The sequence below is a fragment of the Tenrec ecaudatus genome, chromosome 7 (assembly GCF_050624435.1).
Source record: "Tenrec ecaudatus isolate mTenEca1 chromosome 7, mTenEca1.hap1, whole genome shotgun sequence".
Classification (NCBI taxonomy): domain Eukaryota; kingdom Metazoa; phylum Chordata; class Mammalia; order Afrosoricida; family Tenrecidae; genus Tenrec; species Tenrec ecaudatus.
This window is the reverse complement of record NC_134536.1, coordinates 73,414,104-73,441,363: the sequence shown is the minus strand read 5'-3', so window position 1 is coordinate 73,441,363 and position 27,260 is coordinate 73,414,104. Positions and strand designations below refer to the sequence as shown.

The following is a 27,260-nucleotide window of genomic DNA, read 5'->3' as shown; positions in this document are numbered from 1 at the left end:
TGGACATAAAATCTAATGGTCACAGGGACCTATTGTCTGGCTGAAAACTGAGCCAGAAGAATTAGTTTAGTTCTAGATCTCAGGAGGGACCAAGGACCAGTCTCCAGGATTCCATCATTCTTTATCCGATCAGCAAGCCTGGTCTCTTTTATGCTTTTGAGCTTCGTTCTATCTTTTCCCCATTCATTCCAGATGACCCAGTGTGACCCCATTCAGAGCAGTTGGTCGTGTATCCAGGCATCATCCAGTTCTGATCTCAGGGTTGTAGAGACTCATGTTTGTGTGGTCCAGTAGTCTACTAAACTAATCGTTTTCCATGTGTCTTCAATTTTCATCACTCTTCTTTCCCCTGGAGAGGGAGAGGTCAAGAGTTGCATCTTAGATGGCCACTCACCATTCACAAAAATAGGAAACAGACCTGGTGGGCTGTGTATGCCAATTGACCTTGGTGTCCCCAAGGTTACTGTCCTGAGCCCCTTGACCCAGCAACTCATTCCTCCAAAGTACCTAGTTATGGCCAAGAAGTGTTCATAAAGTTGTCCCCTGTATGCTCCACCACAATCATGAATTTAGTGGCAGTAAAAACATATCCATTTACAAATATCCTTTGTCAAACATGTATGTATGTATGTGTGTATATATGTGTATATATACAGGTCAGTGTTAATGAGTCACCTGAGGCTCTTATTAAAATGTGGATTCTGATTCAACTACCTGACAAAAAACCTGAGCTTCTGCCAATCTAACAAGCTTATCCTCTGATGCCCTTGACACTTTGAATAGTAAAGTATCTAGTTGTATACTCCCCACAGTGGGTTTTCTATTTTACTTCTATCTCTTATATAAAAAACAAATCACAAAACAAAAGCTCTGGGTTAATTCTAAAGATTGTGGATACAATTTAAGCAGTGTTTAAGTCACATTTTGGAATTTTTGTTAGGAATAGATAAGTCTGAATCCTAACTTAATATTGTTCTTTTCTGTGGCAAAACTATATGGCAATTTTTTTCAGGACATTTGACTGATAAAGATCCTATGGGGAAAATCTTTTCCCTGCCTACTAAACCCTGAGTCTCGGCTCATCTTCAGAGTCCTTTCTGTCAGTCCGTGGTCATCAGTGGCATGCAAAGCCACAGTTCTCCGACCACATCGTCTCTACCTTCTCTCTCCACATGTGCACGTAGCCCTACAGTTCAACCTTGAGAAAAATCACAAATTCAGTTCTGGCCACAGCTTCCAGTTCTACTCGTTTGCTTGATGAGACACTTGTGCTTTCTCCTAGTATCCAGGCTGACAAGAGGCTGCATCTCAACCTTTGCCCTCAATCCCTGTAGTAAGCAAGGGGAAGTGGCAAAAGGGACCCTGGCTCTTACAGCTTCGCCTAGAAGCCATACACGGAATGACCATTCACATTCTACTGGCCAAAGCAAGTCATGTGGCCACATTCAACTTCAAGTAGATGTGGGTGGGTCTGAGTTCAACCTTACCAGAAAAAGGAGAACCAGAGAACCTGTGCACAACCTTAAGGACTACCCCCTGGTCCACCTGGCAGAACCAAGCCTACATGAACCCAGTCAACCACTTCCACCAGGCCTTAATCCAAACCACCTGAAAAGAAAGCTGACTACATCACAATTCCAAATAGATCAAGATATCCCACTATCAACTATTACCTACTCTCTTCTCTACTAATTTCAAACCTTTGTCACCCAAACTTCAACTCCTCATTTTTCCAATCACATCTCAGAAAACAAAGGAAAGATGTAGCTTTTACTGGTCTTTCCGCTCATGAGTTCATGTAATTTGTTGTCCTGAGAAGCAATACTAAAAACCCACGCCCCTGAGGTGACTCCAACCCATAGCACTTTACGGGGTTTCCAAAGCCACACATCTTTCCCAGAGCAGAGGGCTTCAGTTTCTCCCCACAAGGTGGCTGGTGGGTTTGAACAGATGACCTTGTGGTTAGTAGTCCAATGCTTACCAGAACATGGCTAATAGAAGCTAGGAAATATGACTCGTGAAAGTGATCAAATTCCCCCACTGTGACTAGGTAAACTGGGTGAAGATGAGAGTTGACATGGCAAATGTTGGCAGCGTAATAAGCAGAACCAGATATTTGATCTAGAATTTGTAAACAACAACAAAAAACATTGTAGCGTTTTTTAAAAATACTGATTCAATGTTAACTTGGCAATTAAAAAACAAAACTCACTGCCAATCACTCAGTGCCGACTCATAGCAACCCTACAGGACACAGTACAACCACCCCTGTGAGTTTGCGAGGCTGTAACTCTTAACCAGTCCAGAAAGCCCTGTCTTTCTCCAGAGTTGCTAGCTGGTGGTTTGAACTCCTGAGCTTGTAGATTGTAGCCCAACACATAACCACTTTGCCACGAGCACTCCAACTTGGCAATGCAGAATATATTTCTAGTGGATTTTCTAATATATGCACTCTACCTAAAACAGAGTTGTCCGGTGTAGTAACCCACCTAGTTAAAAAGCATTCAGCCTGTTCAGCTTTCTTTTCCAATTTCTCTTTAAGGCAAAAGGAGACAAACTGAAGTCCAATGATTAGCACTTCTCTCTCCTTCCGTCTTTCTTACTTTTCCAAAGTTTACCTTTTCCAGCTTATGCTTTATAATCTGTCATGTCTTTCAGCCAGTATAGGATGTGAACCAAACTGCTTACATGTTTTTATTTTATTTTATTTTTTTTTTTTTATATAACTAGTCTTTTTAATTTTAGTGATTCTAGTATGTATGAAATAGCATCATAATTGGATTTGCTTTATATTATCCTTAGGACTAATGATATTAAACATCCTTTTATGGGTTTTTTTTGGACATTTTTTTAAAATTTTAACAATTTATTGGGGCTCATACAATTCTTTTCACAGTTCATATATATACATGCATCAATTGTATAAAGCACATCTGTACAGTCTTTGCCCTAATCATTTTTTTTCTCTTTTCTTCTTTTACATTTTATTAGGGACTCATACAACTCTTATCACAATCCATACATATACATACATCAATTGTATAAAGCACATCCATACATTCCCTGCCCCAATCATTCTCAAGGCATTTGCTCTCCACTTAAGCCCCTTTTAATCAGGTCCTCTTTTTTTTTCCCTCCTCCCTCCCCATTCCCCCCTCCCTCATATGCCCTTGGTAATTTATACATCGTTGTTTTGTCATATCTTGCCCTATCCGGAGTCTCCCTTCCCCCCTTCTCTGCTGTCCCTCTCCCAAGGAAGAGGTCACATGTGGATCCTTGTAATCAGTTCCCCCTTTCCAACCCACTCACCCTCCACTCTCCCAGCATCGTCCCTCACACCCTTGGTCCTGAAGGTATCATCCACCCTGGATTCCCTGTACCTCCAACCCTCATATGCACCAGTGTACAGCCTCTGTCCTATCCAGCCCTGCAAGGTAGAATTCGGATCATGGTAGTTGGGGGGAGGAAGCATCCAGGATCCGGGGGAAAGCTGTGTTCTTCATCGATACTACCTCACACCCTAATTAACCCATCTCCTCTCCTAAACCCCTCTATGAGGGGATCTCCATTGGTCGACACTTGGGCCTTGGGTCTCCACTCTGCACTTCCCCCTTCATTTAATATGATATATATATATATACATATATACATATACACATATATACACATACATACACACACATATCTTCTTTTTTTTTTGCATGATGCCTTATACCTGGTCCCTTGGGCACCTCGTGATCGCACTGGCTGCTGTGCTTCTTCCATGTGGGCTTTTTTGCTTCTGAGCTAGATGGCCGCTTGTTCACCTTCAAGCCTTTAAGACCCCAGACACTATCTCTTTTGATAGCCGGGCACCATCAGCTTTCTTCACCACATTTGCTTATGCACCCATTTGTCTTCAGCGATCCTATCATGGAGGTGTGCAGTCAATGATATGATTTTTTTGTTCTTTGATGCCTGGTAACTGATCCCTTTGGGACCACTCGCTCACTCAGGCTGGTGTGTTCTTCCATGTGGACTTTGTTGCTTCTGAGCTAGATGGCCGCTTGTTTATCTTCAAGCCTTTAAGACCCCAGTCACTATCTCTTTTGATAGCCGGGCACCATCAGCTTTCTTCACCACATTTACTTGTTCACACACTTTGGCTCCAGCCGTTGTGTCGGGAGAGTGAGCATCATAGAGTTCCAATTTAATAAAAGAAGGTATTCATGCATTGAGGGAGTGTTTGAGTAGAGGCCCAAGGTCCTTCCGCCACCTTAATACTTGACCTATAAATATAGACACATAGATCTATTTCCCCATCCTCCTATATATATTTGCATGTACATGTCTTTGTCTAGACCTCCATGAATGCCCTTTGACTCCTAGCTCTTTCCTCCATCTCCCTTGACTTTCCTCCTGCCCTACTACCATGCTTCATCGCCACCTGGGCTAGAGTATACCTCTTCTCTAAGCAACCTTACCCTTGATCATTTCCCACCAGGCCTGCCACTCCCACTTCTCTACCATTTGGGGTCCCATGTTTTTTGTTTTTATTTTTTTAAAGAAACAGGTTATGTAATTGAAAGGCCCTATTCTCAAAAATGTCCCCTTTCTTGTCAGCAGTAATTTTAAGGAAAGGTGCAAGTGGAAAGCTGCTTAAGAACTGAGGACATGCATATCAACTCTTTCAGATTCAAAGAGTAAAAGCATCAAAGTGCGTTCGCCCAGGTTTTCCTTAAAGCACTTCACAGACGGTACCCCTTGAATCCTCCTCACAATCACCTACCCTCTCTCGTGGTTACCCGAGTGGACCAGGCAAGTACTGTGCTCCATATGGTTTCAACGGATTTTTAGACAAACATTTTATTAGGAGCTCTTACAGATATTACAATCCATCATTCCATTAGATCAAGTATAATTTGTACAATTGCTGTCATCATCATTCTCAATACACTCTTTCTTCTTGAACTCTTTCACCCTATCCCCCCCATAGACCTTTAATATATTATATATTATCATTGCCACATCTTACACCATCCAATGTATCCATTCACCTACAATTCTGCTGTTCCACCCACTGGAGTAGAGTTATACATGTATCACTGCTATCTGTCCCTCTTCCCATGCCCTCAGGGAATCAATACTCGCATTATTGTCTCTGAGGGGTCAGCTGATTTTTTTATCTATGGGAAAGATCACCAGATATTTCGAGGCATTTCTGAGGGGCATAAAACCTCCGACCTTTCCATTGGCAGCCCAAGGTGTTAAGAGTTTGCACCCCTTGGGACAGATTCCACCAATAAATTACTGTTATTTACCCTGTGGGCAGGCACAGTGGATGCCTTGGGCTGCGAATCACAAGGCTCCAAGCCACTAGCCGCCCCTTGAGGGCTCTCTCATGCTGTGAAAAGTTCATCTTGCAAATCCACAGGGGCAGTTTTACCTGTCCTACAGGGTCGCTATGGATTCGAAGGCAGTGAATTTAAGTTTCTTTTTTTCTTTTTCCCCATACCACCATGGCTCCTGGGTTTTGTTTTATAGTTTAAAGGAATCCTAGTGGTCCTATGGGTGAGGCTAACCGCAAGGTCATCGGTTCAAATCCACTCATCACTTTAAAATGATATTCTGCTCCCATAAAGATTTAGTTTTGGACACTCTACTCTGGGTCCATATATGTCGGAATCAACTCCAAGGCACGTTCAGGATTTGGGTTAGAGTTGAGGAAACTGAGGCACGAAGATGGTAAATAACTTACTGAGGTCCAGAGTGCCTCGGTCCCACTTAGTGCTACACGAGGCAGCCAGAAAACCGTGGGCAGACGCGCTTCCTGAGTCACTAATCTAACGCCCCAAGTTTCGGAGGCGCCAACGCGGTAAGAGCAGAGCGCGGCCGGCGTCTGACCGTGGCGCTCCGCGGTCACTACCTGTCCCCTCCCCGGCGACCCCTGCCTCCCGCCGCGGTGCCCCGGCTCCGCCCGCCGCCAGACAGTCGCCGGCCGCGCTCGCAGGGGCCTCGGTGACGCCTGGCGCCCGCGCGTCATGAAGGCGCAGAGGCTTCCGTGGCTGCTTTCCCACGCTACCGAAGGCGCCAGGGTCGCGCCAAACCGTGCCGAACGCGGCGCCCAGCACCGGACTCACCCCGCCTGACCCGCCCGTCGCAGCCACCGCTCGCACAGACTGCGCCTGCGCCGTGGCCCCGGGCCGGCAGAGGCGGAGCCTTGTCTCTCTGGCCACGCCCTCATTGGGGGCGGTCCGAGCCGCGCGCTCGGGGCGGGGCCTGGAGACGCGCCTGCTCCCTCCACGCCCGCCGCGGGAAGCCGGCGCCCAATCTTGCAACTCCCTGATGAAGTCCGAATTAGTTCGGATTACTGCCTGTGCGCGGCTCTGTTCCTCCTGGGGACTGCTGCTAGATCCCTAGCCGGACAGTCCCTGAACCTCTTCTGAAGTTTAGTTACATTTGACATCGCATATCACCTTTAAAAAACGCGTTTTTTAAAAAAAAAGCGTTTTGGGGGAAGAGGTAGTTTGCTCCCTAAATAGTAACTGTATTGGCTTATAACTCATCACAGTTGCACATGCTTAGTAAAATAGCTGGATTGGAAATATTTAACGAGAGTGATAACTGTCGCAAACATCCTCACTGGTTATGAATAGGTTTTTCACAAATATCCAGTCCAGGAACCAAAACCCCATCCCAAACCGGTTCCTGTCAAATTAATCCCAACTCATAAGAGACTGTGTCTGTTAGAACTGTGCCCCACAGCGTAGTCAATGACGGATCCTCAGTAAATTATTAGTAATTTCTAAGTCAACAGCTGCGCGTTTTAAACTTTTGATTGATATTGAGGAAAAGAGTTAGGTAGAAGACCAGCCATTTCCATATCTTCATTTTATTTGTCTAATATTTGGGACTAACATTGGATTTAGGAGAGAGAAAATGGGGGAAATCCTAACAATTTTAATAATCCCCTCTTGTTCTGCATCCTTTGACTTGACCATGACTGGTCACAAAAACTAAAATGAGTTGTTTGAGATTCAATGATCTGTATAAATTCCATACTACTGGTTATTTCCCAGAAGAGTGAGACAATCTCTCCCCATTCATCTCACTTCGATCCCCGCTGATCCTGCAAGAAAGAACTTGGGCACTTGAGCCCTAGGATGAGTGGTCTAGCCTTTCTTGTGACAACATGATTTTACTGAGAACATGAATCTACAACGGAGATTTACCATACATTTAACATTTACCTCAAAACTAGTCCACAACGTAAATTGCAGAGACACTTTGGCTAGATTTCAAATGATGTGAAAAGAAACCTTGTAAATGATGTCACTGCTATATGAATCTGAAATGTTTTTATTAATGATTAAATTATTGAAAACAGAATCATTTGAGTTGTTTAAAAGTACAAGCTTAATTAAATGATCTCTTGGAAATAAACTTTAATAATGTCTTTTAAAATATCTGGGGAGGAAAATTTATTAAAGAAAAGAATATCGAAAATGAGCTAATTTAAGGAACCCAAGTGGAAGACAAATTTTGAGAATGATGAGGACAACGAATGTATAAGAGTGCTTTATACAATTAATGTACGTATGGATTGTGATAAGAGTTTTATGAGCCCCTAATAAAATGATTTATTTAAAAAAAGAAAAGACTATTGCGCCCCTACCCCCCCCCCCCCAGAAGAATTCACTTCAGAGGACAGCACAGAAGCTACAGCTCAAGAAGAGGGACTTGTCTGATCAGAGCACACAGGAGCCAACGAGGGGAGAAGGGATAAAAAAAATTTTTTTTAAGAGTGAAGCACAACCTGGCTCACCAAGCCCTGAGGGTAATGTTTCTGCTCAGAGCAGCAATGCACAGAGATGATCACAGGGTCAGCCCCACCACAGGACACAGCGTTCCCCATTGACCCATAGCACAGTGGGGGACAACACTAGAGACACTCGCGGGAATTGTGCCCACACTGAGCGGGAATTGTGCCCACCCTGAGCCTACTATGCCGAAGCCAGCCACTGGGGGCTTGCAGCAGAACAGCAGGGGGAGCAGAGCAATCCCCAGGGATAGACGTGGGGCTAAGGCATGGCACCCCATTAGACTCGATTGGAAAGCACTTGTAAAGGACAACAAATACACCCTGAACTATTTAGAGGATTTTTGTTGTTGTTGTTGTTGTTGTTGTAGCTGTTGTTTTATTTTCTATTGTTGCTTCATTGTACTCTGTCTTGTTATGGTGCATATTGTTGTCTCTGTATGTCTACCTGGAAGGGATAGGAGGGAATGACAAGCCAGAAGAGAGAACAACAGGATGACTTTCCAAGGGGACATGAGAGAGGGGAAGGCGGGGTGAAGGAAGTGGGTGTTAGCAAACCCAGGGACAAGGGAACAACAAGTGATCCAAAATCAGTGGCAATGTGTAGGAGGTCTGGCAGGACTGGATCAAGGACAATGTAACTGAGAGGAATTCCTGAAACCCAAATGAAGGCTGAACATTATAGTGGGACAAGAGGAAAGTACAAAGAAATGGAGGAAAGAACTAGGAGGCAAAGGACAGTTATAGAGATCTAAATACAGGCATACACAGATGGAAATATATTTATGGTAGAGCATTTGACTGCAGATGTAAATATATTTATATACGATGAGGGGGAAATAGCTCTATGTACATATATTTATAGGTTTAGTATTAAGGAAACAAATGGACAGTGGGCCCCTACTCAAGTATTCCCTCAACCCAAGAACACTTTGTTCTAACAATTAGGCAGTCTGAGATGCTCACCTTCCTGGCACGATCGCTGAGGACAATGGGTACACAGGCAAATGTGGTAAAGAAAGCTGATGGTGCCTGGCTATCAAAAGATATAGCTTCTGAGGTCTTAAAGGCCTGAAGATAAATAAGTGGCCATCTAGCTGAGAAACAACAAAACCCACATGGCAGAAGTACACCAGCCTGTTCCGACCCAGTCACTGAAGACAAAGTGGGTGCATAAGCAAATGTGGTGAAGAAAGCTGATGGTGCCCAGATATCAAGAGATATAGCCTTGGGGTCTTAAAGGCTTGAAGATAAACAGGCTGCCATCTAGCAGAGAAACAACAAAACTCACACATGGAAGAAGCACACCAGCCTATCCCGACATGAACACCGAAGATGGGGGAGGGGGTGCATAGGCAGATGTGGTGAAGAAAGCTGGTGGTACCTGGCTATCAAAAGATATAGAGTCGGGGAGGTGGGGGGGGGGGCGAGTCCCATAGGCTGGAAGAACAAGTGGCTATCTAGCTGAGAGACAGCAGAGCCCACATGAAGGAAGCACACCAGCCTGTGGGATCGCAGGGTGTCGAAGGGATCAGGTATTAGGCACCAAAGATCAAAAAGAAATCATAGCATTGTGAATGAGGGGGAGTGTGGGGTGGGGACCCAGGGCCCATCTGTGGGAAATTGGATGTCCCCTTGCAGAAGGGCCTCGGGAAGGAGACGAGCCAGTCAGGGTGCAGTGAGACATGATGAAACATACAATTTTCCTCTGGTTGTTGAGTGCTTCCTTCCCCCCAGTATCATGATCCCGATTCTACCTTACAAATCCAGCTGGACCAGAGAATGTGCACTGGTACAGTGGGAACTGAAGACACAGGGAATCCAGGATAGATGAACCCGTCACAACCAGTGGTGAGAGTGGTGATACCAGAAGGGTGGAGGAAAGGTGAGGGAGAAGAGGGGAGCAGATTAGAGGGATCTATATATAACCTCCTCCATGGGGGATGGACAGCAGGCAAGTGGGTGAAGGGACACGTCCGTCGGACGGTATAAGAGATGACAAAATAATAATTTATAAATTATCAAGTGTTCATGGTGCGGGGAGAGCAGGGAGGGAGAAGAAAAAAATGAGGAGCTGATACCGGGGGCTCAAGTAAAAGGCAAATGTTTTGAGAATGATGAGGGAAACCAATGTACAAAAGTGCTTGACACAATGGATGGATGGATTGTGATAAGAGTTGTTTGAGCCCTCAGTAAAATGATTTAAAAGAAAAAGAAAATACTATCTGATTCAACTCACGGGTAAATAAAGCTTTCATTATGTCTGGGAATCAAGTTAAGGTAAAAATTAAAATAAGGTAATTAGAAACTTGTTGTGGTAGACTGAATACTAACTGTTCAAAGATGTCCAAATTCTAATCTCCAAACCGGTGAATGTTACTTTACATGGCACAAAACTTTGCAAATGTCACTAAATGGAGGATTTTTCTTAAAGAAAGAAAAAAACTTGCTGTCATCCAGTTAGTTCTGCTCACAGTGGCTCTGTCCGTCAGAGTAGAATTTCCCTGTGTTTTTTACAGGAGTAGAAAGCCTCCTCTTTCTCTAAAGAACAACTGGTGGTTTCAAACTGCTGCCCCTGTGGTTAGCAGCTAACCCGTAACCCACTACCTGGGTCCTTGACAGATAAAGTGATAATGCTGGATTATTCACATGGTCTCACGGTAGCCAGGAGAGTTCTCTTGAGAGAATCTCAAGACAAGAAAGTCTCCTCCGGAGTACCAGAAGAAACATACTTTTTGTTAGCGTCCTGGTAGCATACTATGTTGCATTGAGCTGCTAACTGCTAGGTCAACAGTTCGAAAGCACCAGCCAGAAGTCCTGCAGGAGAAAGACTAGGCTTTCCACTCCAGTGAAGATTTACAGCATAAAAATTCCTATGGGGCACTAGGAAGGCATTGCAATATGGTGGCCCTGGCTCTAGAGACCCTCTAAATACGAGTAGTGGGGAGGGCCCGGTGGCACAGCGCATCGACCCACCTCGGGAGAAACTCACTCCCACGAGCTGAGGTTCACGCGGCAGGTGGAACTCGCCGGGTGGCAGAATGGAACTCTGTGACCGGCCTGGGCATGGGGTTATGGTTACGCCTTCTACTCGGTGTCCCAGGAGCGGTTCCTAGAGGAGCTAGAGGACAAGGCCAAAGCTGCCTAAACTCGAGCCACGGCTAGAGCTCCAGGCCCATGACCCCGATGGGCGTCATTCGTCTCCACCTGCCGAGCCCCTTCACTAGCTGGCCGATGCTCCGTGATCCCGCAGATAATGAAGCTGCTCACGGCATTGCTGCCCTAACCAACCTCACGCCATGCCTGAGCACCAGCAGCTGGAGACGTCTGCAGCTGCAAAAGGGACGTTGTCCACCTCGCACTCACCGTGTGCAGTGACCAGACCCATCTTGTAGCTTGTTTTTCTTGTTTGATCATTGCATAACCCTGGTTTTTCCTAAGAGCTCTGACTGGTTTGGCCCTGTCACACCTCTAGCATGTGACTGGTATGGGGGTGGGAGGTGGCAACTCCTAGCCGTGTTGGAGCCTGATGTGGGAATTATGGGGTCCAGTTGAATATAATAAACTTAGTCACCTCTCCTAAAAAACAAAATTCACATGGGGCAGTTCTACTCTGTACCTCGGGTTCCATATGAGTGAATTCAGAGCAGTGAGTTTGTTTGTTTTTTCCTGAGCACCTTGATCTCTGATAAATCTGCTAATCTTCCTAGCTGCAGATAATTAGTTCATGGTTTCTTTTTCTAAGACAGCAGTTTGCAGTGATTTGTTACATTAGCAATAAAACAGACCTAACCCTGACAAAGCTATCTTAAAACTTATTACATTATCAAGTCAAAGGGAAGCCAGCATGTTTTTTTTAATTTACAGCATTTGAATCAGTATAGTGATAAGAATAATCCTGGCAAAGAGCCCATGCAGTTGAAACTAGCAGTTACAAAGTAAAACAAACAAGGAAACAAAACAAAACAGCAGCAAAAGTCACTGCCAAGGTGGTGATTTGACTCAAAGCAATCCCATAGGACAGTGTGCAACTGGCCCGGCTGGTTTCAGAGTCTGTGAATCTATATGACAGCAGAAAACCTCTCTTTCTCCCAAGCACAGCTGATGGGTTTAAACTGCTGAACTTGCGGGGTGGCAGTCCAATCAGCTACACTACTGGGGGGGAAAGAGGGGGGTCGTACCAACAACAGTTGGAACAACAAAAACCCACTACTTACTATAAACTCCAGTGTGTTTCCTACCTTTACTTTTATAACTTCACTCTTTAAAAATAAAGGTGGGCGGAGGGGGCCGGTGGGGAGAACGGAACAAATCAGTCTAAGCCCTGGTGACATAGTGAGTTACTTTCTCCTGGGGCTGTTAACCACAAATCATCAGCTGGAAATCGCCAGCGGCTCTGGGGGAGAAAAAGCAGGCTTTACACTCTCCTAAAGAGTTACAGACAGAGGGCTCACGGGGAAGAGAGGAGCCAGCCAGGGTGCAGTGTAGCACCGATGAAACACACAGCTGTCCTCTAGTTCTTTAATACTTCTCCTCCCCCACTATCATGACCTCAATTCTACCTTACAAATCGGATTAGACCAGAACACGCACACTGCTACAGATAAGAGCCTGCAACACAGGGAATCCAGGATAGATAAACCTTCAGGACCAACAAGGAAAACAGAGATACCACGAGGATTAGGGGAGGGGAGAGAGGGAATCGATCACAAGGATCAATCTAGAACCCCCTCCCAGGGGGGATGAATAACGGAAAAATGGGTGATGATCCATGGAGGACAATGCAATATATGGGGGGGGGGATGTATAACTTATCAAGGGTTCGTGAGGGAGGGCGGACAGGGGAAGGAAGGGGAAGAAATGGGGAGCTGATGTCAGGGGCTCAAGTGGGAAGAGAAAGCTTTGAAAATGCTGATGGCAGCTTATGTGCAAAGGTGCTTGGCACTCTGGAGGAATGTATGGATTGTGATGAGATGTAAGAGCCCCCAGTAAAAGTATTTGAAAAAGAAGAAAAGAAAAGGGTTAGAGTCTCAGCAACTCAAAAGGCGCAGTTCTACCCCAGCCTGTAGGGTCCACTGGAGTCGGGTTCGGTGGACCCCTGGCTTAGGGCACCCTGGTTTAAGGCGCAGTAGTAACGTTGCTTCCAGGTAGGTGGGAGGTACCCACCAGCAGCTCCGCTGGGAGAGATGAGGCTTGCTGCTCACATCGCAGACTCCCCCTCGCTGCGAGTCGGCATCCGCTGATGGGAGTGGGTTTTGCCATCTTCTGTTTCCTCCCCGGGTTAAAATGGAAAGCAGTGCTGCGGGCGCGGCTGCGCTGGGGAACACTACCGGGTCTGGCCGGCGCTCGCGGGGCGCAGGAGAGCCGGCCGCGGCGCCCGGAAGCGGCCGCGAGCAGGGACCCGGGCGCGCGGCCATGGTGCGGCCGGGGCTGTGGCTGTGGGGCGTGCGCGCGGCTGTCCTCGGTCCCACGGAGGCTGCTCTTCGGGGTGAGCTCAGGGGTCAGCGGGCCTCACCTCGGGCCCCGTTGCAAAGGGTGGCGTTCATGGGGGTGCTTGTCTCTGTAGGTCCCCAGGTGAATGTCAGTCGCGTGACTCGACCCCCGGAGAAGTAGCGTTCGTCTGCAGTCCTTGTTCCTTCCGATCCCGGGCTGCCGCGCGCGGGGTTGCCCTGTGGAGACGCCGGGAGCTCAGTTAGGGGAGCTGGTTCTTGACTGAGCCCGGAAGGTCAACTCTGGAGAGAGAGGAGCGCGCCAACTGGAGGGAAGTGTCATGGCGAGTTCCCGCCGAGCGTCTCCCTAGAGAGGAGTGATTCTGCGGGCACCCAGAACCCGACCTGCTGGGCCTAAGGAGGAGCCCGGGAAGGCAGGGACGCGCCGATGGTTAGTGGGTGTCAGGTCTAAACGCAGCGCTTCTGGCCTCCAGTCCTGTTTCTGGGCTTGACCTGCTGCCTCTCCTGCGAGCACCTTCCGGTTGTGAAGCTACGGACCGGGAGTAACTGTTTCCCAGGTTTGCTCAGCTAGCAGCACCCTTGTGAGGATGGCGCAGGAGCCCGCAGTGTTTCTTTCTCTTGTCCTCGGGGTCCCTATCAGTCGCAGTAGGAACCAACTCCCCGGGACCGTACAGCAACAACAATGCATTTTATATATATTTTTTATTTGATATTTTTTACAACAATGCATGCTAGCAGTGGGCGTATCCTCTAGAGTTTTAAGGCGTAAGCATAATGGTTCTTACTGCGTTTTACGCTTGCTTCTTCAGCCATCATTTATTAAGAACAGATTCTTCCAGGCCGCCTGCTGGGATTGTCCTTTGAAGCTCGGAGTCCAGCATTTCGGGGCTTGAAGGAACCGGGTAAACACAATCACCACACAGCCTAGCCAGGAGAGACTGCAAGAACAGAGTTCAACCCGAGATGGAAAAGTGTTAGAAAAAGCACCTCTTTTCTTTCGAAAAGTATCCTAAGATGGCATGACTATTTTCCATTAAATAAGGAGCATTGGTGTTGCAGTGGTTTAAGCACCAGTTAGAAACCACCAGCCCATCAAGTGGGAGAGAGATGTAGCGATTGGCTTCCTAAAAGATTTACAGCCACGGAAACTCTGGGGGCAGCTCTACCCTGTCCTGTAGCATCAATGATCTGGAATCGACTGCAGGGCAAAGAGTCTGGGGTTTCTCAATATTTTCAAAAATAGTTAGCCAATGGGCAGAACATACATTTCCCTTTATACATCCTCCCTCCTTATCAAGCTCTCCTCCTCCCCAAATATGCTTTGGTGCACATCATCAAACATTATTTTATGAACACATAAATTGATGCACATATAAAATGAGATGTGTGTACATATATTTAGACATACAGTGATCGATCCAGTAATTTTTCTTCTTACTGAGGTTTTCAGAAGCATCCCATGAACAGCTGTTTGAATCACTGCAAACACTCCGTAGTAAGGATATGCACCATTTAACCAGGTCCTTATTGATGGACATTTGGGTTTTCAATTTTTATGCAGTTATGGAAAGTTCACAATAGTTGTATTGTGTACATATTTGCAACTATCTTGCTTGGATAAATACCTAGAAGTCAAATCACTAGAAAGAAATGGGGACGCAACCTTTAACGGGCACTAAAGGAGAAAGAAGTGGGTGCTTGATGGAGACGACAGGGGAAGATAGTCATTTCAGAGAAAACAGTGTCTGACCTGGAAGGAAAGGCAGAGATAACGCTGTATGGTGGTGCCTCATAGTACCTATACATTGGTTAAACCTCACAGCAACACTAAGAAGCTATGTAATAGTATTCTCATCTTACAAATAAGAAAACAAACCCCAGAGAGGTTAAGTAATTTGCCCAGGGGCCCATGCTACGAAGTGGGCAAGGCGGTTTACCTGACTCTAAAAAGTGCCTCTTCCCATGACAAAAATGTATGTAGAGCACACGTACACGTTCGATGTAGGTGGCAGGCAGGGTAATTGGAGTAAAAGAATGTTTGGGGGAAGAGAATGTTTTGGTAAATTATACTGGTAAGGATGGTTGACAGGCTATGTGTAATCTTAGAATAAGCTTAGAATTTATTCTGTAATGTAGGCTGTGGGAAGTACCCACATGAGATTATCTTTATCTATGTAAACTACAATGTATTTAAATTTAGGTTGAACAGATGAAAATCATGTATAATATGTATTGTTGAAAATCCAAGAGACACACATTTCTCATAAATCTCAGTTTTTATTCAGTGATTGAGCACCAGACGAAGTAGTTGATTTGCAAGTAGAAACCATGTTGCAAACCCCCCTCCCCCCCCAAAATACTTTAATAATAGAATCAGTGTAGGTCAGAGAATTATCCAGGCCTGGCTCAGAAGATCTGAGACTCATCGAGGGAGCCCTCTGACTACAGGCTTTTGCTAACTGAGTGGAAAGGCAGGAATCCACTCTTCACCAATTACCGGTGTTTGTTTGGTCAGAGGAGTATAGTTGAATTAGAATAAGCCAAATATGGGTGTGATGTGACTCTGCTGTTAGTAGGGGCTGCCGAGTCGGTCCGGACACACTGCGACCCTACGTAGAACAGAACACGGTCCCATTTTGGCACCATCCTCACAATCGTTGCTAGGTGTGAGCCCATTGCAGCCTCTGGGTCCGTCAGTCTCACTGAAGCTCTTCCTCTTGTTCTCTGATCCTCCTCTAAGCATCACACCCTTCTCCAAGACTAGCACCTCTTTGCTTCGGTTACCCATACTCATGTTACCCAGAGGTGAAATCCCACTTTGAGTTTAGCCAAGAAAAAATAAGGAGTGTGAATTCAGCTTTTAATTCTGGGAATACAAAAAAATTGAGAAAGTTTTATTTGAACTGGTTTAAAGTATGGTCATTTTGTTAAAAAAAAAAAAAAAAGAATGGCTTGTCAAAATTTAAAGGAGACAGACCTATTTTCTACTTTTCGAGGTATTTGATAATTTTCTCATCACTGTGTATCAGGGAGAAAGACAAATGAAAGAAGTGTTTGATTGTTACAAGCTGTAGTAGTTACATAATGTCATGTCAACTTGTTAAATAGGTATAAGAGTGGAGTGTAGCCTGTCAATCAGGTCATAGTCAATGAGGCTTCTGTGTGAGCAAGGCCTTCTGAGGATTCTGGGAACTCCTGTCTTCCTCCCTGGAGGCAGGACTCATACACTTTCTGACTGGTCTTCCTGCTGACAAGTCACATGGAGCTATGCTGATGATGCCAGAGCCCTGGAGCTGAAGAAGCCACATGGAGACCCAGGCCAGTGTTGAGATATTTCCCTTGCCACTGGATCCACAAGACTTTGCACCCACTGGCCTGTGATCTTCCTTCATTCAACACATTGAATGGCTGAGTGCATCTGAAGAATTTATTGACTCGTATCAGACTTAAGGGCTAATATTGGAATTATGGACTGGACTGGGCTGGGATGTTTTCTTAATATACAATTACTCTTTTATATTAGTTTCTCTTTTATACACATGAGTGTCTATGAATTTGTTTCTCTAGTCAACCCAGACTAACAAAAAGCATATAAGATCTTTGCAACTTACTTTTGTTTTTTCTACATTTGTAAGAGCTAACAGCATATACAAAGGAGCCCTGGTAGCTTAGTGGGCTATGCGTTCGGTTCCTAATCGCAAGGGCAGCAGTTCGACTTTCTGTTCCCTCTAAAAATGTATAGCCTTGGAAAGCCACAGTAATTTTACTCTGTCCCGTGTTGTCCCTATGAATCAGAATTGACTGAATGGCAAGGAATTTGTTGTTTTTGAGTAGCATATACTCGTATTTGGCTTTGTCAGTTAAGGCTTCTGTTTGCCAAAACAATATTGATATTCTAGTGCTTAAGCTAAAAAGGCAATGAATTCTTCTGCTATCCTCCCACTAAATAATCAACAACGAACAACCAAGGCTCAGGATTTAGGAATTTATTTGTGCCCTCCCACCCCTGTTCTACCCTTACAGCCTGGAAATACCTATTGTAAATCCAAACCCTCTGCCTGTGGTTACAATCTCACTTGGGAAGTTTTCTTTGTCATGGGTCACAACAAACTGGACAGCACTGAGAAAATGGGTATTCTAGAATACTTCCTTGTGTCCTTCAGAACTCACACACGAACCAAGAGGCAGTCCATTTGAACAGAACAGGGAATGAATACTGACTGAAGATCAGGAAAAGTGTGCGTCAGGGTTGTATCCTTTCCCCAGGCTATTCAATCTGTATGCCAAGCAAGTAAGTCGAGAAGCTAGACCTTATGAGGAAGAATGTGGCAAAAAAAGAAAGAAGACTGTGGCACCAGGATTGGAGGAAGGCCCCTTAGCAACCCGAGAGATGTCACTGATACAACCTTGGTTTCTCAAAGTGAGGACTTGGTGTTCAAGATCAAGGACTGCAGTCCTCAGTTTGGACTGGAACTCAGTGTTTAAAAAGCCTCAATCTTCACAATTGGATCAATATGCAACATCATGATAAATGGAGAAGAGGTTGAAGTTGTGAAGGAGTTCCTCTTGCTTGGACTCACAATCAGGGAAGCATCAAATGAAGGGTTGCATAGGGCAAACCTGCTGCACTGTAACACCTCCTGAAGTGCTGGCGAGCAGGAACGTCAATTTGAGCACTAAAATGAACCTGATGGGGAGGGAGGGGGGAAAAGAGGAGCTTATGCCAAGGATTCAAGTAGAAAATGTTTTGGAAATGATAATGGCAACATGAATAAATATGCTTGATACAACTGATACATGGAATGTTATGAGAGGTGTAAGAGCCCCCAATAAAATAAAGAGAACTTGATGGGCCACGTGATTTTTGGTGTGTTGGCAGTTTTGTAATGATGGCATTTGGCAATTATGTAATAATGTAGGCATCTTCTGTTTTGTGATCTTATGCACTATATCAATATAGACCCATGGATTTCTATTTTGTGGTTAAAATCTAATTCTTTATTTTTTTTCAATTATTATATAGAAAGTGCATTCTGGAGAATTTTTGCTTGCAAGGAGAAATGAAATAAAAAATTCTTTAGTAATGTAACTTGGATTTGATTTATTAAGATTTATAAAATAAGAACCATAATTCAGTTACCAAATGCTGAATGGGTATATATATATATATATATATATATATATATATATATATATACTGCCTTCAATATATGGCTATAGGTCAGAGAGCAGGCATTCAGGACAGGTGAATAATGCAGAATTAGAATTCTGAATTAGAATAAGACACAAACATAGGACAGATGGCTTACTAAAGTAAATTGGAACCAGAGGGAATTTCTTTAACTTAACACTCTCTAGCTACTAATCGCAATGTTGTCTTGAAGGTACCTAAATAGTTGTATTCTTTCCAGGTTTGAAGTCAATAAAGGGAGGCTGCCACAATTTTTGTACTGCTATTTCTAAAAGTGTCAGTTACAAGGAACTTAAAAATCTGCTGAATTCAAAAAACATTACATTAATTGATGTGAGAGAAACCTGGGAAGTTCTTGAGACTGGAAAAATCCCTGGGTCCATCAATATACCATGTAAGTGATATGTGTCTTAATATGGATCCACTAATATCATCCGGAAACATTATCTACCTTGTCCAAAATAAAAAAACAAACTCCTGACCTTTTCTTTCAGTGGATGAGGTTGGCCGGGCTCTCCAGATGGACCCGAGAGACTTCAAAGACAAGTACCATGAAGTAAAGCCATCCGAATCTGACAACCTAGTCTTTTCTTGTTTAGCTGGAGTGAGAAGCAAGAAGGCTTTGGACACAGCATTATCTTTGGGCTTTAACAGGTATGTGGCTGAAACATAAAATCAATTCCAGAATATTATTGCAATGTTTCTCATGTGTTACACTGTTATTGGCCTATGTAAGATTTCTTATAATTCCTGTTAGTAAGGGCAGGAAAGTTAGACTAAGAGATTTTTTTCATTTTACTCAAAAGCAACACAATCCATTAACTAGGTGTCAGGCCTACCCAGTGTGGTAAGTAATCATTGCATTTTTAATTTTTTTAACATTGCTACTCACTGTTTTATAAGAAGAAATTGTTGACAGCACAATTTCATTTGCTTTCAGTGCTCAACACTATGCTGGAGGATGGAAAGAATGGGCAACGTATGACTCTTCAGAGAACAAACAAGGAGATTGAATCGTGGATTACATCACGGCTCTTTTCTTGTGGATATGCAGCCAAACATTGTGGAATGAACGAAAGAATGAACATCTAATCTGGGCACCACCAGTTAATGGCTGGGAAATTGCGCGTAAATCAAGCACTTGTTGAAACTTTTCCTTATCTATAAATGGGAAATACCACTTTCCCCTGCCTGCTTCCAAAGGCTATTGAGAATTACAATCATGTATTTGAATTGCTATGGAAATACCAGGGTTGGGAGTCTAGGAATTAATTTTCAGTGTAGTGTAGTCTGAAAGACCAAGGTTACTTGTGCTAACCATTAGGTGTGACTGTTTGCGTTAGTGTAGCTTTTGAACATCAGAGACTATAAATTAGACCACTAGATTAAAAATCACTGACCTTAGAAATGTGATGAAGAATCTCGGATACTGAGGTGAAAGTTGTAAAGGGAAAATATATTCACAGCCTATAAGATCATAGTAGTGTTATCAGCATGGTGTTATATAGTGTTAGAAGCATGAAATTTACAATTTTGAGATTTAGTATGATCTATGGAGTCCTGGTGGTGCAGTGGGTTAGAAGTTGGGCTGCTAACAGCAAGATCAGAAGTTCAAACTCACCTGCAGCTTAGTTGGAGAATGATGAGGTTGTTTGCACCTGTAAAGACCGGTGTACAAGTTCTGTTTGCACTGCAAATTTTAGGACGCAGTTCTACTCTGTCCTAGAGAGTCACTATGAGTCAGAATTGGCTCATTGGCAGTGGGTTTGGTCGTTTTGATTTTTGAGAGGGATAGAAGGCAAAACAGTGTTTGGTCCTTCAGAAGGAGATTAACTGGAAAAGGCAAGGATGGAACATTCCAGGGTGTTAGCAATGTTCTATGACTGAGGTGTTTTGGTACATATGTATGCTTGTTAAAACTTATCGAACCATTAAAACCTATGCATTTTCCTGCTATTATACTACAATTTAAAAAACAATGAAAAATTGATATGGCAATGATTGTATAATTCTTCTGGATATGATTGAACTACTGAATTGTTTGACAAATTATGTGCCAGTAAATATCATGGGCCAGTAAATTATGTGCCAGTAAAATTGTTGGAAAGAAAAAGTCAGCTTAAGATAGTTATAGAAAAAGAATTACGTATCAATATTAATTTCAAAATAAAATATGAAAAAATGCAAATATTTTCAAACCTTTACAAATTACTTCTGCTCCATCAGCATAAACCAAACACTGCTACCCAGTCAATTATGACCCATAGTGACGCAGATAAGACACAGAAGAAATGCCCCTGTAGCTTTCCAAATCTGCAACTCTCAATAGGAGTAGAAAGCCTTGTCTTTCTGCCACAAAGCAGCTGATGGTTTCAAACTACTGACCTTACGGCTAGCAGCCCAACACTTAACCCACTATGCCACCAGTGCTCCAGCATCTGTCTAAGCATGTGAAATGATAAGTCCAGTACTTGTTACTAGCTGGTACCTGTTTCTGCCTCTTTCATGTAGTTATTCAGATCATGCAAGGCTTGGAAATAACCCTAAGGACCTAGTTTGTCTTAAATGAAGTGGAAATCCATTGGAGAATAAAGAATGTGATGCAATGATTTGAACTTCTGATACAAACACATGTAAAATTTGTTTAAAGACATCCATGAGTTACTATGGCAGTGAGGACTAAGGCCACTATCTCAGAAGCAAGTGTAGGGAAAATCCCAAAGCACTGCCTCCATCAAGGAAGAACCGAGGAAACTCCACCGGGCTTTCCATTAGATTAACCCTCAGGGATACATGCCAGTAGAGATGACACAGACATGGAACAAACCTTAAGCAAATCAAAGACAGCTTTGGAGCAACTAAGCCCTTGAAGGGATGCGTTGAGGGCCTAGAATAATACAGCTTCTCTGGAGAAAGACACTACTACCTAGCTGACGGGATGAGCAGAAGCAAATACCAGGCTTGCAAGTCAGATCTATTGGAATTACTCAATTCTGCTGTTTTCATCCCAACTATTGACTGTATGTAAATGAATGAGTATTCCAATAAATTTTTACTTATATCCTCTTAGGTTTGAGTTTATTATCAGTAAAAGGTAGATATTCATTTATTTACTTTTCTTACCATTAAAATAGAAATCTGAGAGAGCACACACAGAAAAATATATACCAGTTCATGTGCGCTCCAGGGACATTGTTCACTTTCTTCTGACGGCACCACCATCTCATCCCCCTTTCCCAGTTCCCTCCTCAGTGACTTTGGTACACGGAGCCCTGGGTGCCCTCTCTGTTGGAGGCGCTGCTGTCATTTGGGTGGTAGACAGACCTTAGCACAGCACAGTGCTCAAGGTGGACATTCTTTACTAGTAAATGAAACGGTGGTTTTATGAAGATTCCAAGGGGGTACTTTTAGTTTAAGGCTTAAATGGGATCACAGGGCAATTGTTTCAGGCCTTCATCCAATCTCCATGGCTCCAGAAAATCTGAATTTCGTTTGAGAATTTTAAATTGTTCTGTGTTCCTTTTCGATCAAATATTCTTAAGAATTTTTGACACATATTCCATTTCTCTGATTCCACATGTTCCCTGATTCTTCCTGTTTCTCCAGATGCAGAAGCCAATTGCACCTTGGTAACTCCTTCAGCAAACACTGTTAACTGGAGGGCTAGGCCAAAAGAGATGGCTGAATGGATTTTGTCTACAGGTTTTTGAGCCATGGCCACCAATCCTAGTTACAATTTTCCATCCGCAACATTCAGTTTCCATCAAAACCTATCAGACATAGGGCAGGAAACAGGGCTTTAAGTGGGTTCCACCACACAGCAACCCAAGTACAACAGCCTGGTCCTGTGCCATCCTCACACTACGTGTTGGAGCCTCTTGGACCGTATGAGTGGGTCCTTACTTAATGGGCAGAGGACATGAACAGACACTTCATCAAAGACATTCAGGTGGCCAACAAACACATGAAGTGGTTGACATTTGAGAGTTGCAAATCAAAATAACAATGAGCTATCACCTTACCTCACAATTAATTCAGTTAACAAAAAAGGAAAAATAAAACAGAAAAAAGAAAAAAAAGCTGGTAAGGGTACAAAGAGACTGGAACCTTCTTTACATTGCTCATGGGCAGCAAAATGGCACAAACACCGTGGAAAGTGGAATGTACTTTCTCAAAAAGTGGGTAGTAGAAATAGCACAGGACCCAACAATTCCTCTACTTGGTACATATCCCAGAGAAGTAAGAGCCATGACACGAATAGACATAAGCATACCCACGTTCATCATGTGTGACAAACAAGTCCTGGTTATTTCCCACTTGTATGTATGCAATAGAGACTGTTACTCACTTTCATAAAGTTAAACAAGGTTCTACAATACCTTTGGATTTCTGATACATTTTTTAAGGAAAAAAAAGCTCATGATAGTGTATTCTATTTACCTGAGTTCCTATCACTTTTTTTTTTTTTTTTTTAGTTCTTATCACTTCTGCTTCGATCTTTTTGAATAAGCAATGGATTCCTTATGTCTGAAACCCCGCACTGGGTTTCTACAATAAAGTCAATGGCAAAGCCATTACTGGAATGCAAGCAGAAACTTGAACATTGGTGTTTATGTAGCACTTTCCCAAGAGTCTGGAAATGTCAACAACCTAAATGTTTAACAGATGAGTGGATAAGCAAAAGGTAGTACACACAGATAACAAAATATTACTCAGCCACAAAGAGAGATGGAGTCCTCCTGGTATAGACAACACTGATGAACCTAGAACATCCTGCTGGGCGACATAAGGCAGGCACAAAAGGGCAAATAGTATAACATCTCACTTTTAAGTAGATGTACAGGGTTCCTAGGAGTCAGCATTTTCTTAATGGCACAGAGAGATGGAAAACAAAGATGAGTAGGAGCTACCAGAGGTGGAAGGGAGAAATGTTTGTGCTGAGAGTATTGGAATAATTCAGAAATTGTCAATGGCTACATAATATGCAAAACTGTAATAGATGTCATTGAATTTTACATGTGCAATTTCTTGAATTGGTGAATGTTTTGGTGTGTACAATTTTTAGCACACACAAATACAAACTATTACTAAGGTCTATGGTATCAGATACCTCATTAAAAGAAAAATATTTAAAAAAACAAGTAAAAAGTAGTACATTCTTTACTATGCCATTTTACTAAGTGACTGTTTATTTCAATCATGGGAGAATAATACTTTTAGTTTGATAATACAAGGGCAAAAATTTACAAAGCATGAGAAAAGTCAGATTAAACTTAAATAATTGATGTATTTTTTAAAAAATCATGTAACTCATCACAATCCCTACAATCATTGTCAAGCACATTTGTACATTTGTTGCCACCATCATTTTCTTTTTTTTTTCTTTTTAACAATTTATTGGGGCTCATACAATTCTTTTCACAGTTCATACATATACATACATCAATTGTATAAAGCACATCTGTACAGTCTTTGCCCTAATCATTTTTTTTCTCTTTTCTTCTTTTACATTTTATTAGGGACTCAAACAACTCTTACCACAATCCATACATATACATACATCAATTGTATAAAGCATATCCATACATTCCCTGCCCCAATCATTCTCAAGGCATTTGCTCTCCACTTAAGCCCCTTGCATCAGGTCCTTTTTTTTTTCCCCCCCTCCCTCCCCTTTCCCCCTCCCTCATATGCCCTTGGTAATTTATACCTCGTTATTTTGTCATATCTTGCCCTACCCGGGGTCTCCCTTCCCCCCTTCTCTGCTGTCCCTCTCCCAGGGAAGAGGTCACATGTGGATCCTTGTAATCAGTTCCCCCTTTCCAACCCACTCACCCTCCACTCTCCCAGCATTGTCCCTCACACCCTTGGTCCTGAAGGTATCATCCACCCTGGATTCCCTGTACCTCCAACCCTCATGTACCAGTGTACAGCCTCTGTCCTATCCAGCCCTGCAAGGTAGAATTCGGATCATGGTAGTTGGGGGGAGGAAGCATCCAGGATCTGGGGGAAAGCTGTGTTCTTCATCGATACTACCTCACACCCTAATTAACCCATCTCCTCTCCTAAACCCCTCTATGAGGGGATCTCCATTGGCCGACACTTGGGCCTTGGGCCTCCACTCTGCACTTCCCCCTTCATTTAATATAATATATATATACACATACATATATACATATACACATATATACACATACATACACACACTTCTATCTTTTTTTTATTTTGCATGATGCCTTATATCTGGTCCCTTGGGCACCTCGTGATCGCACTGGCCGGTGTGCTTCTTCCATGTGGGCTTATTTGCTTCTGAGCTAGATGGCCACTTGTTCACCTTCAAGCCTTTAAGACCCCAGACACTATCTCTTTTGATAGCCGGGCACCATTAGCTTTCTTCACCACATTTGCTTATGCACCCATTTGTCTTCAGCGATCCTATCATGGAGGTGTGCAGTCAATGATATGATTTTTTGTTCTTTGATGCCTGGTAACTGATCCCTTTGGGACCACTCGATCACACAGGCTGGTGTGTTCTTCCATGTGGACTTTGTTGCTTCTGAGCTAGATGGCCGCTTGTTTATCTTCAAGCCTTTAAGACCCCAGTCACTATCTCTTTTGATAGCCGGGCACCATCAGCTTTCTTCACCACATTTACTTGTTCACCCACTTTGGCTCCAGCTGTTGTGTCGGGAGAGTGAGCATCATAGAGTTCCAATTTAATAAAAGAAGGTATTCATGCATAGAGGGAGTGTTTGAGTAGAGGCCCAAGGTCCTTCCGCCACCTTAATACTTGACCTATAAATATAGACACAAAGATCTATTTCCCCAACCTCCTATATATATTTGCATGTACATGTCTTTGTCTAGACCTCCATGAATGCCCTTTGACTCCTAGCTCTTTCCTCCATCTCCCTTGACCTTCCTCCTGCCCTACTACCATGCTTCATCGCCACCTGGGCTAGAGTATACCTCTTCTCTAAGCAACCTTACCCTTGATCATTTCCCACCAGGCCTGCCACTCCCCCTTCTCTACCATTTGGGGTCCCATGTTTTTCCCTTGTCCCTGGGTTTGTTAACACCACTTCCTAACCCCCCCTACCCCCCCCACCCCAAGTCCCCCCGGAACTGTCGGTCCCGTTGTTTTTCATCCAGATAGTTCATCCAGCCTGTCCTATTCAGACAGACCTGTGGAGTCACTAACATGCACGAAAACTAGACAGAGGAACACAAAGCAACAGTATACAACCAGACAACAAAACAACCAAAACAAACCACTGAAAAAGAACAGAACAAAACAGTTCACAAGAGAAAAGCTTGTAGTTAGTTCAGGGATCTTTGCTGGCCCTTAGGAGCGTTTTCCAGTCCAGTCTGTTGGGGCACCACGCCCTGGCCCCAAAGTCCACTTTCAGCATTCCCTGGGGACCTTGCCACTCCATTCCCTTGCTGTTCCGCTGCACTCCCCTAGTGATTTGCCTCGGTGTGGTGGGATCAGGTCAGGTGCAATTCCCACACTGTGTCTCCGGTGCTGTCCCCTGTATCGCCCTTAGTCACTGAGGGGCATCATGTCTCATAGTAGGGCCAGCCATGTTGTTCTCTCTGTGGACTGGCTGCTCTACTCAGGAACATCATCATCACGGCCTGGTGGGCCAGGCTGTGCTCCACTCTCTCCTCCTGCCCCTTCATCTGCTCCTGTGTGCTCTGATCAAATATGTCCATCTCCCATAGCTGCAGAGTCAATGTCGTCCTTTGGAACAAATTCTTTTTTGGGGAGGGGCAGGAATCCACTTAATTTATGGTGCTGGGGCCAGCCTCCCAGACCTCTCCACCGGTTCCCTCCTCCACGCCGGGATATTGCATTCACACCTTGCGACACTGGGTTGAAGTCTGGTCCCACTTTCCCTGTGGAGATATAAACCATACCCTCCCCTTGGGTGGATTAATGCCCCATTTCTGTCATGCTGATTGTACTTACCTCAGGGGACTCATGTTGTACCTGTCCCTTTGGGTCTGGCTTACCTCGCTTAACATAATTCCTTCCAGCTCTTCCCATGAAATAACGTGTTTCATGTGCTCATCGGTGCGTTTTAGTGCTGCATAATACTCCATTGTGTGTATGTGCCAAAGTTTGCTAATCCACTCGTCTATCGATGGAAACTTAGGCTGCTTCCAAGTCTTTGCTATTGTGAATTGTGCCGCAATAAACATTGGAGCGCATATGACTGGTCGTGTTTTATTTGCTGCTTCAACCGGGTATATGCCCAGTAGAGGGATGGCTGGGTCGTAAGGTAGATCAATTTCCATTTTCTTTAGGTATCGCCAGATTGCTTTCCACAGTGTCTGTACAAATCTGCACGACCATCAGCAGTGGAGGAGGGTTCCTACTTCACCACAGCCCCTCCAACACTTGTTGCTCTCTGATTTACTGATTTGGGCTAGCCTCAGGGGTGTTAGGTGGTATCTCATGGTTGTTTTGATTTGCATTTCTCTTATGGCAAGGGACTTCGAGCACTTTCTCATATATTTATTGGCCATATTGATCTCCTCTCTAGTGAAAGTTCTTCTCATTTCTTTTGCCCACTTCCTTAGGGGGTTAACTGTTTTCCTCTTTTTGCAGGTCATGATGGTGTTGTAGATTTTAGTAATGAGCCCTTTGTCTGACGTGTCATTACTAAAAATCTTCTCCCAGTCTGTGGGTTGCCTTGTCACCCTCTTGGCAAAGTCTTTCGAGGTGCACAGGTGTTTTATTCTTATTAGCCACCATCATTTTCAAAACATTTTCTACTTGAGCTCTCATCATCATTTTCAAAACATTTTCTTTCTA

At 43.9% G+C, this 27,260-nt stretch overlaps 2 protein-coding genes across 6 annotated transcripts in view; one reads left to right on the top strand and one right to left on the bottom strand.

Annotated features, from left to right (window-relative positions):
- Positions 1-6,180, bottom strand: part of USP45 (ubiquitin specific peptidase 45) — an 81,806-nt gene extending 75,626 nt beyond the window's left edge. For all 5 annotated transcript variants that reach the window (XM_075554736.1, XM_075554737.1, XM_075554740.1 and 2 more), the window contains exon 1: positions 6,120-6,180. The gene's annotated coding sequence lies outside the window, so the exon portion shown is untranslated. The remainder of the gene's footprint in view (positions 1-6,119) is intronic.
- Positions 6,181-13,069: 6,889 nt separating this feature from the next.
- On the top strand, positions 13,070-22,363 carry LOC142453430 (thiosulfate sulfurtransferase/rhodanese-like domain-containing protein 3). Its single transcript, XM_075554734.1, has 4 exons — positions 13,070-13,286; positions 18,660-18,833; positions 18,934-19,093; positions 19,380-22,363. Exons 1-4 carry the CDS (start codon positions 13,085-13,087, stop codon positions 19,450-19,452), a joined length of 609 nt encoding a protein of 202 aa, XP_075410849.1. The 5' UTR covers positions 13,070-13,084; the 3' UTR covers positions 19,453-22,363.
- The last annotated feature ends 4,897 nt before the right edge of the window (positions 22,364-27,260 follow it).

Bases quoted from the DNA above. Each gene is read 5' to 3' on its own strand.
- LOC142453430 (XM_075554734.1), top strand. From the start codon at position 13,085: ATGGAAAGCAGTGCTGCGGGCGCGGCTGCGCTGGGGAACACTACCGGG. The intron at 13,287-18,659 runs GTGAGCTCAGGG...TATTCTTTCCAG, and splicing joins CACGGAGGCTGCTCTTCGGG to GTTTGAAGTCAATAAAGGGA. The intron at 18,834-18,933 runs GTAAGTGATATG...CTTTTCTTTCAG, and splicing joins TGGGTCCATCAATATACCAT to TGGATGAGGTTGGCCGGGCT.